The sequence below is a fragment of the Engystomops pustulosus genome, chromosome 5, assembly GCF_040894005.1.
Source record: "Engystomops pustulosus chromosome 5, aEngPut4.maternal, whole genome shotgun sequence".
NCBI classification, from domain to species: domain Eukaryota; kingdom Metazoa; phylum Chordata; class Amphibia; order Anura; family Leptodactylidae; genus Engystomops; species Engystomops pustulosus.
Genome location: NC_092415.1, coordinates 86,989,245 through 87,006,539, shown reverse-complemented (window position 1 = coordinate 87,006,539; position 17,295 = coordinate 86,989,245). Strand labels below are relative to the sequence as shown.

At 41.8% G+C, this 17,295-nt stretch overlaps 1 protein-coding gene across 1 annotated transcript in view; it reads right to left on the bottom strand.

Annotated features, from left to right (window-relative positions):
- Positions 1–17,295, bottom strand: part of LOC140133027 (N-acetyllactosaminide beta-1,6-N-acetylglucosaminyl-transferase-like) — a 66,515-nt gene that overhangs the window by 10,997 nt on the left and 38,223 nt on the right. The window contains exon 2 of the mRNA XM_072152577.1: positions 9,754–9,843. Within this exon, the coding sequence (XP_072008678.1) occupies positions 9,754–9,843 (90 nt within the window). The remainder of the gene's footprint in view (positions 1–9,753; positions 9,844–17,295) is intronic.

The window sequence follows — 17,295 nt, the reverse complement described above, 5'->3', positions numbered from 1 at the left end:
GAGAGAGTCAATCAAACTCTAGGCTGCTACCTTCGGCATTTCGTCTCGGCCCGCCAAGATGACTGGTCTGCCTTGTTGCCATGGGTGGAGTTTTCATACAATTCACTGGACTCTGAAACTTCTGGTTCTACTCACTTCTTCATTGTTTATGGACAACATCCTCGTCCTCCTCTTCCTCTGCCTGTGTCAATGGAAGTTCCTGCTGCTGATGAGTTGTACGTGATCTAAAGACCATTTGGGAGCAGACTCACCTTTCGTTGATGAAGGCTTCTGCCCGTACCAAGCTCCAAGCAGATAAGAAACACAGGCCACCTCCTGTTTTTTCTCCTGGGGACAAGGTCTGGTTGTCAGCTAGATACATCCGGTTAAAGATTCCTGGATACAAGCTTGGTCCACGGTTCTTGGGTTCTTTCAAGGTTATATCTCGCATGAATCCAGTGTCTTACAAGCTGCGCCTTCCTTCCACCATGCGCATCCCGAACTCCTTCCATGTCTCTCTACTCAAGCCTGTCATTCTGAACCGCTTCTCCCGGCAAGTACCTCCTCCTGCTCCGGTGGCTGACTCCTCGGATATTTATGAGGTAAAGGAGATTCTCGACATGAAGACTGTAAAGGGTAAGCAGTTCTTCTTGGTTGACTGGAAGGGGTTCGGGCCGGAGGAGAGATCTTGGGAGCCGCAAGACAACATCCTGGACCATGATCTTCTACAGAGATTTCTACGGCCCAAGAGGAGGGGGAGGCCGAAGGGGGGGTACTGTCACGGGTGGTCACAATATCGCGGGTCGCGGGCTCACCCGTGCTCCCCGGGGCTCGCAGGCGTGGTGCCGGCGCAGCTCACCTCTCTCCGTTCCGGAATCCATACGCGCACGTCCCCGCCTCCTAGGGCGCACGCACGGAACCTTCAGGAAATTTAAAGGGCCAGTGCACCGCTAATTGGTGCACTGGTTGATCACTTCCCCTTTAAAAACCCTGCACCTTCCTTACACTCTTGCTGGATCTTTGTGCCTCACAGCCTTAGAGACAGCTCTGTTGCGATTTGCCTGCGTTCCAGTGTCTCCTGCGTTCCAGTGTCTCCTGCGTTCCTGTGTCTCCTGCGTTCCTGACTCCCTCCGTGTTCCTGTGTTACCTGAAACCCTCCGTATTCCCGTGTACCAGTGTTCCTCTGTGTTGCTGTCCTGTGTGTTGTGTTCCCGCACCCTTCTGTCTGGACCTCCTGTTGCTGACCCCGAACCGGACTCTGACATTGCATCTCTGCCGTCTGCCCTGACATTGTGCCTGGACTTTGACCACGAGATCTGATTGATGACTTATTTTTTTGCAAAAAGAGTTGTTCTTTTCAGTTGTATCATATTAGGGCACGAAACGTTTTTGATCACTTTTTAAAACATTTTTGTGAGGTTATTTGATTAAAAATTGTATATTATGGGAGGTTTTTCGTGTTTTTTTTAATGCCGTTCACCGAGCGAGTTCAATATTGTTTTAGATTTATTGTACAGATTGATACAAATGTGGTGATACCAAATATGTACTTTTCTTGTGTGTTTTTGTATTTTATATATTTCATTTGGATTTTATATGTAATTGGGCTGATTAGGGGACTTTTATTTTATTTAATTATTTTAAAATCATTTTTACTTTTTGTTTTACTTTTTATAATTGTCCCACACAGGCTTGAAAAAGCGTTAATTTGCTTTTACACTGCAAAGCAATTGTATTGCAGTGTACCATGTAAATTACTGAGCATGCCGACACATGCTGGACCCCGATGCTGCGGCATAATGGATCAGATACCCCGGTAGGCTCACCGGGGGGTCCAATCCATGGGGGTCACATTTACGTGCCGGGTATGAGGTTAAACATTGGGATGTCACTCCCCGGCACCTGCAGGACCCAATGTCTACGTTGGCACATCAGAATAAGTACCCTTAATGACCGCTTAAAAAGCTGATTTTGCGTTCATTAATGGGTTAATACATGGTGATGCAAAAATAAGTGAATTTCTCACAATATGAGTTCTATATTCTGCAAACAAGTTAACCATAAAAAGCTATATATTTGGGGTATCGCTGTAATCGTCCAGGAAAAAATGCTAAAAACCATAAACAAGTTGTGGGAATGCTGGCTGGCTATTTACAAGTGCAGGGGATGGCTATTTACAGGGACAGGGGCCTGTCTACCTATAGGAGCAGGGGCTGGCTATCTACAGGGGCAGGGGGCTGGCTATATACAGAGGCAGGGGGTGGCTATATACCGGGGGAATGCTGGCTGGCTATATACTGGGGCAGGGAGCTAGTATATACTGGGGCAGGGGTCTGGCTATACACTGGGACAGGGGGCTGGCTATATACTGGGGCAGGGGCTGGCTATATAATGGGGCAGAGGGTTGGCTATATACTGGGGGCTTGGGCTGGCTGACTGTATACTGAGGGCAGGGGCTGGATGGCTAAATAGGGGGAATATAGCTATATAGTGGCTGTGTCCAATGCATTTCCCACCCTCGGCTTATACTCAAGTAAATAGGTTTTCACAGCTTTTTGTGGTAAAATAAGGGGCCTTGGCTTATATTCGGGTTGGCTTATACTCAAATATATACGGTAACTCTACAAAGAAAAGAGCAGCTTTTTAGTCCTGTTTATTTTTTCCTGAAACATGCAAAGTCTGTAACTTTTTTGGAAAGTCCAAGAACAGAATGGCACTCACTTTTCTCAATCCACGATTCCTTTATTCAAGCGTTAAAACATCAGACATCTGAGGATGCTGGGATCCACAAGGTAACAGCCTGTTTCGCGCATATAGCGCTTTGTCAAACAGGCTGTTACCTTGTGGACCCCAGCGTCCTCAGATGCCTGATTTTTTTTAACGCTTGACTAAAGGAATCGTGGATTGAGAAAAGTGAGTGCCGTTCTGTTCTTGGACTTTCCACTACTGGCTTCTATTCTATTGGGAACAGAGCACCACAATAGATCAAATTACACCAGCGATTGGAGAAGGTACCGTCCCGTGCTATTGGGGAGAGTTCACACTGTGTTAACAGTATGGAGAGACTTGGGTAGTGCCTGTTCCTCTGCATCTTTCTATATTTGAATCGGTAACTTTTTTGTTTGTGGGTTGATATAATTTTATACATATTATTAAATTATTCTATTATTTCCTCTCCCCCTATGCTGTGCCCCTCAGCACCATGTTATTTTGTTCTCCCAAGCCCCCTCATATAAAAGTGCAATGTTTATTTTACCTCAATGGGTTAATAATTTGTGTGGCTGGGGATACATTTTGTGAATGTGTTACCTGAAATATTGTTTTGCTTGCACTATGCTAACATTACCACAGACTGTGTGAAATAATACACAGGTCTTATCCCCCTGACGCAGGCTCTCTATAAACATATCTGTAAGGTTTCTCATGAAGATTCATTTGATTATTCCCTTGATGTCTAAACTGCTATGGAGATATAACAGAAGAATCTCAAATGACGAAATGTAGCTTCCTATTATTTAGATTGTAGGAGTTAAGTTAATATTTACAGTAACAAAAGGAGGATTTGTTCTCATTCTATATACACATAAAAGTAATCCGTAGACTTTACATATACTCTGACTGTATACAGTGTATGTATATTAAACATCTCAAAAATATTTTCATTCCATACACTGCTCGTGTATTGACACAAATATGTCAGAATGTAGCAGGTTTAGTTTAGAAGGTTATTCATGTTATCACTGTCCAACCAATTGTAGTTTCACGTGAGGCTAATGCAGAGGCCTTACCCATGGCATGTACCTTAGAGGCTAAGTTCACATCTGCCTTAGGGTTTCTATTTTTAACGCATACATTTTTCTTTAAAAAAAAGAGTAAGCTAGAGTACTTACTAGAGTAAGCAGCTCCTGGTGCTACAACAGAAGCTGCAGTGTTACACTGCTAGCGTTATCGGAAAACGCACTGTACAATAGAAAACGCCGGACCGCGCTGTTACCAGTCGGGCATATTCATGAGACCGTATGAAGCTCGGCAGTCACCGCCGGCCTATGGAGTATGAGGGGCGGTCTGGGGGTGAAGCAGAGCTGGACTGCGCGGCAGTGCTTGCTAGTATTATCTGGGGTTTCCGATAACGCTAGCAATGTTACACTGCTGCGTCTGTTGCAGCACTAGGAGATGCTTACTTTAGCAGCATATTGATGGATATGTATTATCTGTATACATAGGGGGCACTTAGCTGTTATCTAGAGAACATTTTATTGAGGTCACAGTCAACAATGAGGAAAACAAGGAAGAAGAGTGCAATGGACTGGCCAACACAGAGGTAGAAGGAAACAGCGGCAGTCTAACAGTAAGTGATGTCTGTTCCCAAGTGCAGCCCAGATGTGCAGTGCATGTAATGTAAATTTTTGGCCTATATTTATAAGTCCAGGATATTATTATGTGCTGTTTATGCATTGCTGGTAAATATTTATATGTGCAGCCTAGTCATTGGTATCTATGTGTTTGGTATATTCATTGCTGGAATATATTCATGTGGTTAATATTTTTGATATAAGCATTCCAGGTATTTTCACTGGAGGGACATATTGTAGTTGTTTCCATAGCAGTTGGCCACTGCTTTTAATTTATTTTTCCCTTTAGGATCGGCCCTAATTCGGCCACGTGGAAGGGAGTAGGGGCGCAATTTTGCTTATCTGTCTAGGGCACCAAAATGCGCATCTCCTCACCCTAATTATGCACTGGTTCACCTTTGTCCTGCCCAGCATAAACCGAGAATAGTCATAACTGTGTTGTCCCTGACAGGCAGAAGTAATCAATCACTGCACCATCTCGCAGCTGCTATGCATGAGTCATCCAGCTCAGGTTGATTAGTCTTGTTTGGATAATTCAGGAAGCTCGGTGTGTGTAATGTGTTTATGTAGACACCCAGCTTTCCCAAGGTCCTGAATTTTATAATTGTTTTTTAACCCTATAGCGCAATAAGACGTACCCTTACATCTTGCTGCGCATGGGGGAGTATGAACAGGGCTCTTCATACCCACCGGGCATTTGCTTCATAATGAAGCAAACGCCCATCGCTAACTCTTTGATTGCGGCTGGCAAAGCTGCCGGTGGCATCAAAGAGCTCTTGGCTCCGATCGTCACTCCCCGTGACGTCACCGGGGAGCGGCGATCCGTTGTCATGACAGCCTCGGATCACATAAAGATCCGAGGCTATCATGATCTAGGCCAGTGATGGCGAACCTATGGCACGGGTGCCAGAGGTGGCACTCAGAGCCCTTTCTGTGGGCACCCGGGCCATCACCCAAGCACACTAGACAGGACTCAAAGAATCTTCCTGCAGTTCCAAGCAACTTAAAAAATGCTGCTTTCATTCATATATTTAAGTGATACTTACTTCACTACTTGGGAATGTAGGAAGAGGGAGAATGAGTAGACAGGGCCGAATTATCTTTGGAGGATTTCTGCGGGCCCTACGATTCTCTGTGTACAGAGGGACACTAGAAAGAAGCTAAAATGATGCAATTTTTCCAACTTGTGCTCAGGAGGCCAAAATGATTGAACGTTGTTGAAGAACAGAGAGCAAAAAGTTACTGCTTTCATTTTTGGTTGGCACCTCACAATAAATAAGGGGGGTATTGGGTTGCAGTTTGGGCACTCGGCCACTAAAAGGTTCGCCATCACTGATCTAGGCTATCTATAGTAAAAAAAAAAAAAGTAAAAAAAGTAAAAAAAAAAAAATTATATTAAAAAACCATAAAAATTCAAATCACCCCCCTTTCCCTAGAACTGATATAAATATAAATAAACAGTAAAAATCCTAAACACATTAGGTATCGCCGCATCCAAAAATGCCCGATCTATCAAAATATAATAACCGTTTTTCACTGCGTTTTACCCCGTAGCGGAAAATAGCGCCCGAAGTCGCAAATTGCATTTTTTTTGCCTTTTTGAAAAATAGAAAACATTCTATAAAAAGTGATCAAAAGGTCGCACAGTCCTAAAAATAAAAGTGTTGAAAACGTCATCAGAAGTCGCAAAAAATGACACCAACCACAGCTCTGTACACTAAAGTATGAAAAAGTTATTAGCGCAAGAACACTGTAAAGTGAAGAATTTTTTTTCTGTACAGGAGGTTTTAATTTTTGTAAATGTATGAAAACATTATAAAACCTATACAAATTTGGTATCCCTGTGATCGTATTGACTGAATGAATTAAGTAGGTGTCATTTGGGGCACACAGTGAAAGATGTAAAAACCAAGCCCACAAGAAATGGCGCAAATGTGTTTTTTCATCATTTTCACTGCATTTAGAATTTTTTTCCCGCTTCCCAGTACACGGCATGGAATATTTAATACCATCACTACGAAGTGCAATTTGTTACGCAGAAAATAAGACATCACACAGCTCTGTACATGGAAAAATAAAAAAGTTATAGATTTTTGAAGGTGGGGAGTGAAAAATAAAAACGCAAAAACGAAAAAGGGCCTGGTCCTTAAGGTGTTAATGAAACCACTTGGCTCAGGGATTAAACAGGATATGTTTGTTCATCATTGTAGAAACAGTATTATCAAGGTATGTTTGGTTCACAATCCATAAAAACAAATAAACTTAGGATAGAAGCCTAAGCATTCAACGGTACCTCCTATAATGTATACACACCCAATACTGTGGCTCTAAATGCAAACACTTATAACCTATTGTGTCCCTGACACCGGAGACAAAGCCAAAGTATAAACCAAACTGAAGTTATAATGTAAAAACCACTTTATTAAATATTGATAAAATCCAATGTAGACACTAAAACAATATGCAATAGCAGATGATGGTACACAGAAAAAGGAATCATCCCACTCGGTCACTGCAGAACCATGATAATATAATCATATACAACCATACTATGTTTCATTAGTGTACATTTGGTTGTCCTTGGCCTATAAAAAATGAAATATAGAATGTTTTCTACCATAAAGAGAGGTGTATTCTTACCCATGTGGTGGATAGTTGTGGTTCCAGTGACCAGGGTGACTCCTGCCGATATTGCATTTATTATAGGCCAAGGGCAACCAAATTTACACTAATGAAACATGGTATAGTTGTATATGATAATACTATCATGGTTCTGCGGTGAGATGATTCTGCTATTGCATATTGTTTTAGTGTCTACATTGGATTTTATGAATATTTAATAAAGTTTTTTTTACATTGTAACTTCAGTTTGGTCTATACTTTGGCTTTGTCTCCGGTTTCGGGGACACAAAAGGTTATATATAAAAACAAATAGTAGATTTTCTTTAACACCTTCAGGAGCAGTCCCTTTCCCATATTATTTTGTTTCCCATAATTCAACTTTATTTTTCTGCATTTATAACCAAAAATGGTTCTGTATCTGTGGTACAAATTGTTCTTCTTAATAGAAGCTGTTTAAATTATATGTAATACACTTGGAGGCTGGAAAAAAATTCCAATTGTGGTAAAATTGACAAAAAAATGCAGTGTTGCTATTTTCTTATGGGCTTTGCTCACAGAGCTAATTGGAGGGATTTATTAAGCTGTCTAGGACAGAATTCCGTCGTAGTTTGCACTGAAAAACTGTCTGCACCTCATTTATAAAGCGTTTTAGACAGTTTTCTGGCTCTCCTACGACTAGCTCGATAAAAGGGGTGTGGCTTAAGAAAAGGGGGTGTAGCATCATACCAAAAAGGTCTGTGCACCAAATATACTGCTACCCCAACAGAATTGTGTCCTAACTGTTTGGCGTTAAGTAAGCCAACTAATAGGAGGGGCAGAATAAAGAATTTATACTAGGACAGATTTATCCTCCAACATTAGACACTTTTATAAATCTGGTACAGAATAAAACTGTCTAGTCTAACTCTGCACTGTCTAAGCCTAGGACACTTTTTATAAATCTGCCCCATTGTAATTGTATGTTTTGTAAATTTTTCCTAAATTTAACCCCTTAACAGCCAGGCCCTTTTTTTTTGCGTTTTAATTTTTCACTCCCCACCTTCAAAAATCCCTAACTTTTTTATTTTTCTGTGTAGAGTGCTGTATCAGGGCTTGTTTTCTGTGTAACAAATTGCACTTCATAGTGATGGTATTTAATATTCCATGTCACGTATCAGATAGCGGAAAAAATCCAAATGCTGTGAAATTGGGGAAAACATGCATTTGTGTCGTTTTCTTGTGGGCTTGGGTTTTACTGTTTTCATGTTGCACTCCAAATGACATGTCTACTTTATTTTTTGGGGTCAGTAATATCACGGGGATTCCAAATTTTATAGGTTTTATAATATTTTCATAGATTTACAAAAATTGAAACCTCCTGTACCAAAAAAAAATTCTTCATTTTGCCACCTTTTAGCGCTAATAACGTTTTCATACTTAGGTGTGTGTGTGGTGACATTTTTTGCAACTTTTGATGACGTTAAAGGAAATCTACCACTTCGGAAACAGTAAAAATCACCTAGAAATACTCACCCCCGCTTCTCTTCATCTTGGCTCCGGCGCTGTGCTCCGCTTTTCTTATTCACGCCCTTGCCAACTCCCTCTCCATTGATGTCAGGTGAGAGGTGTGCATAATTAGCATCCTGGAGCGACAAACATCTTGTCCCCTTTCTCTCGTCAGCTAATTATAAGCGCCGGGATCAAGATCAAAAGGAGCGGAGGTGAGTATTTCTAGGTGTTTTTTACTTTTCCAAAGTGGTAGATTTCCTTTAAAACCTTTGCAAAATATTTTTTGCAATATTTTGAAACCTAGAACTTTTTTTTTATACTTTTGTATAGTTATGCAAGGTATCATATTTTACTAGACAAGCAGTCATTTTAGTTGATAACATTTAGGAAATTGTATGGCATTTTAATCACTATTTCTTCAAATTTCAATGAGTAGCGAAAAGTGGAAATGTGGATGTAAAGGATAGTCATTTTTATATGTACATTTTGGACCACAGGGATATGATTATTTTATTACTAGTTTTATTTATTTACTTATATGTGCATTGTAGGGAAAGGGGTGATTCGAATATTTACATTTTTTACTTTGTAATATTACAATTGTTCCAGGCCGCTTAGGTTATTTAAACTCAAGGGGATCTAGACGCTCATGCAATATGCTGCAATCCAACTGTATTGCAGTAAAATATGAATATTCAGCTTCTCTGCCACCTATTACACCCACTGATGAGGTCAAGGACAGGTGGGGCATTGAACAGGGTCAATAATGTGGCACCCAATGGGGCAGATTTATCAAGCTGTCTGAATGTAAGAATATTTCTAGTTGCCCATGGCAACCAATCACAGCTCCCCTTTAAAATATTCAAAAGCACTGGTAAAATGAAAGCTGAGCTGTGATTGGGTGCCATGGGCAACTAGATATATTCTGACTTACAGACAGCTTGATAAATCTGCCCCAATATCTCTGTAGATAAGTTGCAGTGGAATTGTCTGTAGCTAATCCACATTCATTTATAGCACCAGAATGTTGTATAGGAAATCCACTGTGGTTGATCTCGGCCCCCTGCTACAGCAACATCACAAAAAATGTAACTAGAAACCAGAAGTTTTCATTTTCCCGTTTTAGTCTGGCAGTCACATGGGAGTTTGCTAAATGAAGCCACAAAAGGAATAAACAATTTTTCTATAAAAAACAATGTTGGTGTTGGTAAAGGCAATACACTTTATTCAATAAATTAGTGAACAATGATTATGTCTTTATGTCCATTTATTATATTAAATATTCTCATAATAAAAGCCACAATTATATTACCATGGCAGCCTCCGTGGTCATTCATGTCTCTCCACTTAATGGCTCTGAGATTGCCTTCCCATTGAGCATCTGGCATGGATCCCGGCACATCTATGATTAAAAACATTAAATGAGATCATCAATATTGCAGTATTAAAACAACTTACATGCATAATCAATAAATCAGAGAAAATTAATTGTTAATTCCACTGTGCAGCCAATGCTCAATATTAATGTAACATTGTTGCACAACAACCGTCTTTCTCCTGCAAATTCTGCTCTGTTTTTCTAAGAGTAAACCCGCTGTATAAGCTACTTCCTCTCCAATCACCTTCCGGACCAGGACTATGGATTTTCATATAAGCTCATCCTGATCAGTACTCTCTCCCTGCTAAAGTTTAATACTTAGCTAGCATCTATCCATACTACCTTTCGTATTCTGTTATCTTGAACCTTAGGTTGTATTCAGACTATCCATTTACCTTCTTATTTTGTACTGAATTTGCCATCTTGGTTTTAAGCCAAATTCTGGTGACTATTCCTCTCTGTTTGTTTTATCTTGTCTTCATCTCTGTGTTTTGCACTTTGGCTCAGGAAGGTAACATCAACTAGTTTTCCGCTACTGCTTAGGGTAGGTGAGGCAATCAAGTAGAGACAACTGGGTAAGATGTTTAGTCTAAGGTCCCACTTTATCTTGCTGTGTCACCTATCCATTCCCAGAACTTACATCACATTTATTTAGGGGTTATTAGAATGGACATAATAATACAGACCATTAAACTGTTCCTTATTGTGTTCCTCATGTCTTTTGTGTGGGTGCTGATACCACTACTCATGGCTGAAAAGAAGATGAAGAAGTGCTCAACTTAGTGTGGTACCCCTTTGGCTACAATCAGTAACCTTTCTTATCCATGGCATATCATAGCCAAATTGGGACATTATAAATCAATCAAAATTACATTGACTCATATAGTGTTGAAATAAAAATTATAATTTAAAATATATTTTTAAACTCCTATGTACCATAGTAACAAATTTTGATTTCAGTATAACATTAGTTCCTACTCCTTCTCTGTTCCTTATAAATGTAGAAAATTCCAGTGAAGGTAAACTTATTGAACATGGGTTAAAAGGGTATTCCCACGACAACAAGATTCTTAAATATACTCAAGATAATAAAATAACACATTCTCTAATTCACTGTGTAGGGGTTCAACTCAAATGTGGGGGTTGGCAATAACAAAGCTCTCATGGACAGCACGATTCAAGTTGAAAACTGTGCATTTATTCCACAAAACACCATTATCAAACAAAACATCAAATAAAATCCTTGCCTGTCCGGCTCTAATTTAACGCTTGGCGGCCCTCACTAGCCACTGGAGGGCTTCTCCCTGCCAGTATAAAACATATGTTCAGTAACCCTGTGTCACTCACGTGTGGCTCTCACACAGTCCAGCTTCTGTGTCTCCAGGTAGAGAGCCCCTTCTGACTGCTCCACACCCTTCTTTAAGGGGATTGCACACCTGGTGCATTGTTAGACCCATTAGAATCTGGAAGCTTTGGTCTGGAGCAGTGATCACACTTCTGTCTCACTCTTCACTCCAGCAATTAGGGTCCTGTACCAGGTCTTCCAAGAGACCAACACATGGAAAACAGCTTCCAGTTTGACCCAATGGTCGCTGTAATACATATAAACCTCCATTTTCTCTCCAATTCAATAGTGACCTTGTCACAACTGTTATGAACAAAAATACAGCATTTCACAAATATAATTCTAACCTGTCTCTCTCAGTCCTTGTGTATACAATTTTGGTTGTCCATGGATACAACTGTAAATCTTCTGACTATGGTCGGATTCTTCTCATAAATAGCTTCTCTTGTCTGCCCAATGTAGTGCTCTTTGCCTCCTGCCCCTCCCCTCCTGCATTACAAGACCAGCTCAGACACAGGCACTTTCTGCTGGCAAGCAGCAGTGTACAGAGACTTAATTTACAAGCTAAAGACAGATACAGTAAGTTCTTTACAGCAGAGATGGCTGTGTTTTATTGATGAGGTGAGGGAGCAGAGCTAAGAGTGTCATTGGGGGTCATTTACTAAGGGCCCGATTCGCATTTTCCCAACGTGTTACCCGAATATTTCCGATTTGCGCCGATGTTCCCGGTATTGCCACGGGATTTTGGGGCACGCGATCGGATTGTGGCGCATCGGGGCTGGCATGCACGCGACGGAAATCGGGGGGCGTGGCTCGGTGAACTTCAGTGCGTTCCGATGCTTTTCAGCGCAGCAGCGCCACCTGGTTGAATGGCGGAGAAACTACTTTAATAAATCCCGGCCGAACCCGAATCCAGCGCAGAGAACGTGCCGCTGGATCGCGAATGGACCGGGTAAGTAAATCTGCCCCATTGTGTTTTCTATCCATCACATAGATCTCATCATCTCTCATCTCTGATCTGTCTCATCTCTCTTTTTTATGTGTCAGATACTAACACAAACAAACATGAACAAAAAAGTATGTAAAAAAGTGCAGCAAGGTAAATCAAACACTAGTGTGCTCTAATAAGCCAGGGTAAAAACCGCCACAACTCTAAAGAGATAGCTACAAAACTCACCGACTGAAAAATTGAAAACCTGTGGTCCACAACCACATTAGTATTATGTAAAATATATCACTTTATTAAACATAATTCATTAAAAATGTATACAATGAATACAGAAAGAGGAACGCCAGGCAGTATGTTTAGATAACAGTACAGTAAAGTGCAAAACATAGGGCAGTAAAAAGTGCAGAACACTGGAATTTTACATAGACCAGCCTAGGGAGTGATAGAAGCTAAAACAGCAATTAAACTAAAATTTTAAAGTAAGGGATAAAAATTATCTTTATTGGGTAAACATCGCTAGGGGATTAAATATATTTCAGGGGAAAACCCTTTAAATAGGTTTTCCCCAGAGGTCGCACTAACATTTTTCCAGAAGGGTAAAAATACTCCTCTCACCATTTTTGAGGAGTATTTTTACCCGAGGAAGAGTATGAACATTTCGGTAATACACCGTACACATAGCACACTCGCCGCTCACAACACAACACTCACAGCACAGCACACACTCACCCTGCACACACTCCCTGCTCACAACGCAGCACACACTCACACTGCACACACTCACCGCTCAACACAGCACTGCGCACACACTCACAGTACACACTCACAGCACAGCACACACTCACAGCACAGCACACACTCACAGCACAGCACAGCCTCACAGCACAGCACAGCCTCACAGCACAGCACACACTCACAGCACAACACAGCACACACACACAGCGCAGCACACACTCACAGCACAGCACACAGAACGTTGCACACTCACCACACACTACACTCACACACAGCACACACTACACTCACACAGCAGTGCTCTTAGGTCCCGTCGATCACAAACGCAGGCAGCGGCGGGCAGGTAGAGATGGAGCAGGACGGGGAGCAGCAGCTTCGCGGCCCACATGTCTCCCCTGGGGCCGGCGCTCTCACTCCGGGTCTCTCCGGCGCGCCCCTTAGTCACGTGTCCCGTTGAGCGTTCCGCTCAGCCTGCGCGCTACAGGGAATAATTGGCAAGCGTAACTTTACGCATGGCAATTATTTTGAGGCGTTAATGCGACCTCTGGTTTTCCCATTAAAAAAATTGAAAATTTCAATCCCCTAGTGATGTTTACATAATAAAGATTTCTCTGTGAGATTCTGTGTGCTGACAATGTGGTTAAATTATCAGGGTACGGGTTTATATACACTTTCATTTAGCTTCTGACCATTCACTAGTATCCTTTGGCAAATTTAAAGGGCCAGCGCGCCACTAATTGGCGCTGGCCATTTTCACTAAAACTACTTAAGCCTGCCTCTTCCTGTATCTCTTGCCGGATCTTTGTGCCTCACAGCCTGTGAGAAAGCTTTACTGCGATTATCCTGCGTTCCTGTGTCTCCTGCGTTCCTGTGTCCCTCCATGTTCCTGTGTTACCTGAGCTCCTCCGTGTTTCCGTGTACCAGTGTTCCTCCGTGCTGCTGTTCTGTGTTCCCGTACCCCTCTGCTTGGACCTCCTGTTGCTGACCCCGGATTGAACCCTGACGTTGCATCTCTGCCGCCTGCCCTGACCCTGTGCCTGGACTTTGACCACGAGATTGATTGCCGTTCTTGTACCTCAACCTTGGCCGCCACTGCAGACAAGTCACGCCTGAGGAACGACCACGCTTGTCTAACCCGCTTTGCGGCGGGCTCTGGTGAAAACCGGGTACCACTTAGACTCCGGTCCCAGGTAGTGGCTTGAGTCATCGTCTGCAGTGGTCCAGTGGATCCACTACCCGCAAGCCTGACACGAATGCAGGGGAAGGCCCGATGCAGAGAGGAGCTCACTGCAGTTTCAGACAGGAGAATAATCTGTCCTGCAGGACCCTAGACTTCTCATTTTCAGTCGGATCCCGGGGCAACCAAAATTGTGTGCACCTGGACTAATACAGACAGGTTGGAATTATATCTGTGAACTGCTGTATTTTTGTTAATAATGAATAACAGTGAATAATGAATAACAGTGAGAATGTGTTATCTTGTTATCCTGAGTATATTTAAAATTCTTACTCCACTTTTACCATTTCCTGAGGTACCTTAATACCTACCATCCCTTGCACATAATGTACTATATGTATTGAAGTGAAAAGAGAGACATGCATAACAGTATTATATAACATTTAATGGATTTCATTTTTAGTCATCTATAGCCCCGAGCACAGCTGTCCCCCACATGCTAAATGATGACACTGACATGATTGTACTGACAAGTCCTTTTCCAACCTGTACAAACTTGCAAGAATAAAATTAATAAAAGAGAAACTGCATTATTTTAAACCATTCTCATGGATTTGAGGTGGATGAATAAACTGGCTTCAGTAAGGAAGCTCACCATCACGTTTACAAATACTGAGGTACATCCTGTGTATAAAGAAAATGAGACGTTATAGCACAATAATTTAATTCTCAGTGGAGGATTTATGTTAAGGGGTTCTGGCCACTTACAATATCCCGCACATGACTGTGGGTCCGGATAATTTTACACCTGGTCCAGGAACTGACACAGGCTATGGCTAGTGTACCGGTGACCACCCCCACCCTTGCCTACTCTGAACCCCTTCACATCCACTTGGAGTAGGTGGCATAAAGAAATTCTACCATTCTACACTTCATCATAGATCCAGACACCTGTACATTTTCTTATATTTGTTATGTATGTCCTCCTTCCTGTGAAGCTGCAGCACAGAGGGGCTCTGGTAATGCCCCTCCAAAACCTTCTTGCTCATTAGCATAATTTTAAAAGTTCATTTTAGAAGGATGGAGGCCATGGATAAAAATATAAGAAAATTTCCACGGTCACTGTGCCTGGTTCTATGATTGTGTCCCTTGCTTATCATTCTTGATTCTAAAGGTAGATTTCCTTTTTGGGGGAAAATAGTCACAATTCCAAGGTTTGTATGCCGGTATACTTCATTAGAATATTGTTCAGATTCAGCAGAGCACTGTGAGAGACTACACAAGGCAGTATCTACACTCACCGGCCACTTTATTAGGTACACCATGCTAGTAACGGATTGGACCCCCTTTTGCCTTCAGAACTGCCTCAATTCTTCGTGTCATAGATTCTACAAGGTGCTGGAAGCATTCCTCAGAGATTTTGGTCCATATTGACATGATGGCATCACACAGTTGCCGCAGATTTGTCGGCTGCACATCCATGATGCGAATCTCCCGTTCCACCACATCCCAAAGATGCTCTATTGGATTGAGATCTTGTGACCATGGAGGCCATTTGAGTACAGTGAACTCATTGTCATGTTCAAGAAACCAGTCTGAGATGATTCCAGCTTTATGACATGGTGCATTATCCTGCTGAAAGTAGCCATCAGATGTGGTCATAAAGGGATGGGCATGGTCAGGTAGGCTGTGGCGTTACAACGATGCTCAATAGGTACCAAGGGGCCCAAAGAGTGCCAAGAAAATATCCCCCACACCATGACACCACCACCACCAGCCTGAACCGTTGATACAAGGCAGGATGTATCCATGCTTTCATGTTGTTGATGCCAAATTCTGACCCTACCATCCGAATGTCGCAGCAGAAATCGAGACTCATCAGACCAGGCAACGTTTTTCCAATCTTTTACTGTCCAATTTCGATGAGCTTGTGCAAATTGTAGTCTCAGTTTCCTGTTCTTAGCTGAAAGGAGTTACACCCGGTGTGGTCTTCTGCTGCTGTAGCCCATCTGCCTCAAAGTTCGACGTACTGTGCGTTCAGAGATGCTCTTCTGCCTACCTTGGTTGTAATGGGTGGCGATTTGAGTCACAATTGCCTTTCTATCAGCTTGAACCAGTCTGCCCATTCTCCTCTGACCTCTGGCATCAACAAGGCATTTCCGCCCACAGAACTGCCGCTCACTGGATGTTTTTTCTTTTTCGGACCATTCTTTGTAAATCCTAGAGATGGTTGTGCATGAAAATCCCAGTAGATCAGCAGTTTCTGAAATACTCAGACCAGCCCTTCTGGCACCAACAACCATGCCACGTTCAAAGGCACTCAAATCACCTTTCTTCCCCATACTGATGCTCGGTTTGAGCAGGAGATTGTCTTGACCATGTCTACATGCCTAAATGCACTGAGTTGCCGCCCTGTGATTGGCTGATTAGAAATTAAGTGTTAATGAGCAGTTGGACAGGTGTACCTAATAAAGTGGCCGGTGAGTGTACATGTAAGTTCTAATGTCCTTTCTGAATCTTTGTTAGGCTGAATTTTAGCCTTTTCCATGGTTCAGATTCTGACATCAGGTTTTGTGTACAGTATTTCATACAGACCATACTGTTGGTTCATTCACTTTTAATCAATTGTAATAAAAATGGTAATTTGTGAATAGTTGAGACCAAAAAACTATTTTTCTAAATTGATAACAGAGATTTTGTTTAGTTCATGGATTCCATATCTACAGAAATACTTTATGGCTTTTTAAAAGACCTATAAATTAATTTCTCATAGATTCAAAGCTCTTGGCATCAGGGCCCTCATTCTTATTCCTTCAGCTGACCATGTTATTGCTCATTAATGTTTTATTTGTGCATGTGCCCTTATCAAACACTGTGGCATATGTTGGTGCTATAAAATAAAGATTTATTATCATTACACTGGCCATTTAATGGTTACTATAAAACAGCCTATGCAGGATTTTTCCTTTGCTGCCAGCTTCATCTGAAACAATACCAGCGCTTTCCATAGAAGATAATACTGTAGACATTAGGGACATATCTAGGAGAGACAGAACCCCCTCAGAAAATATACATATTTGTACACTAACATGCGAAAACATTTATACAATGATATATACATATTTACACTTACACAGACCTGTCCCAGTAGCTGCTGACCACATGGGAGTACACAGGAAGTACACAGCAGTAATTAGAGATCCCTAGTTCTCTCTCTCCCTGACATTTTTTTATCTAAACTGACGATTCACGCTGTGTACTGTGGAAGAT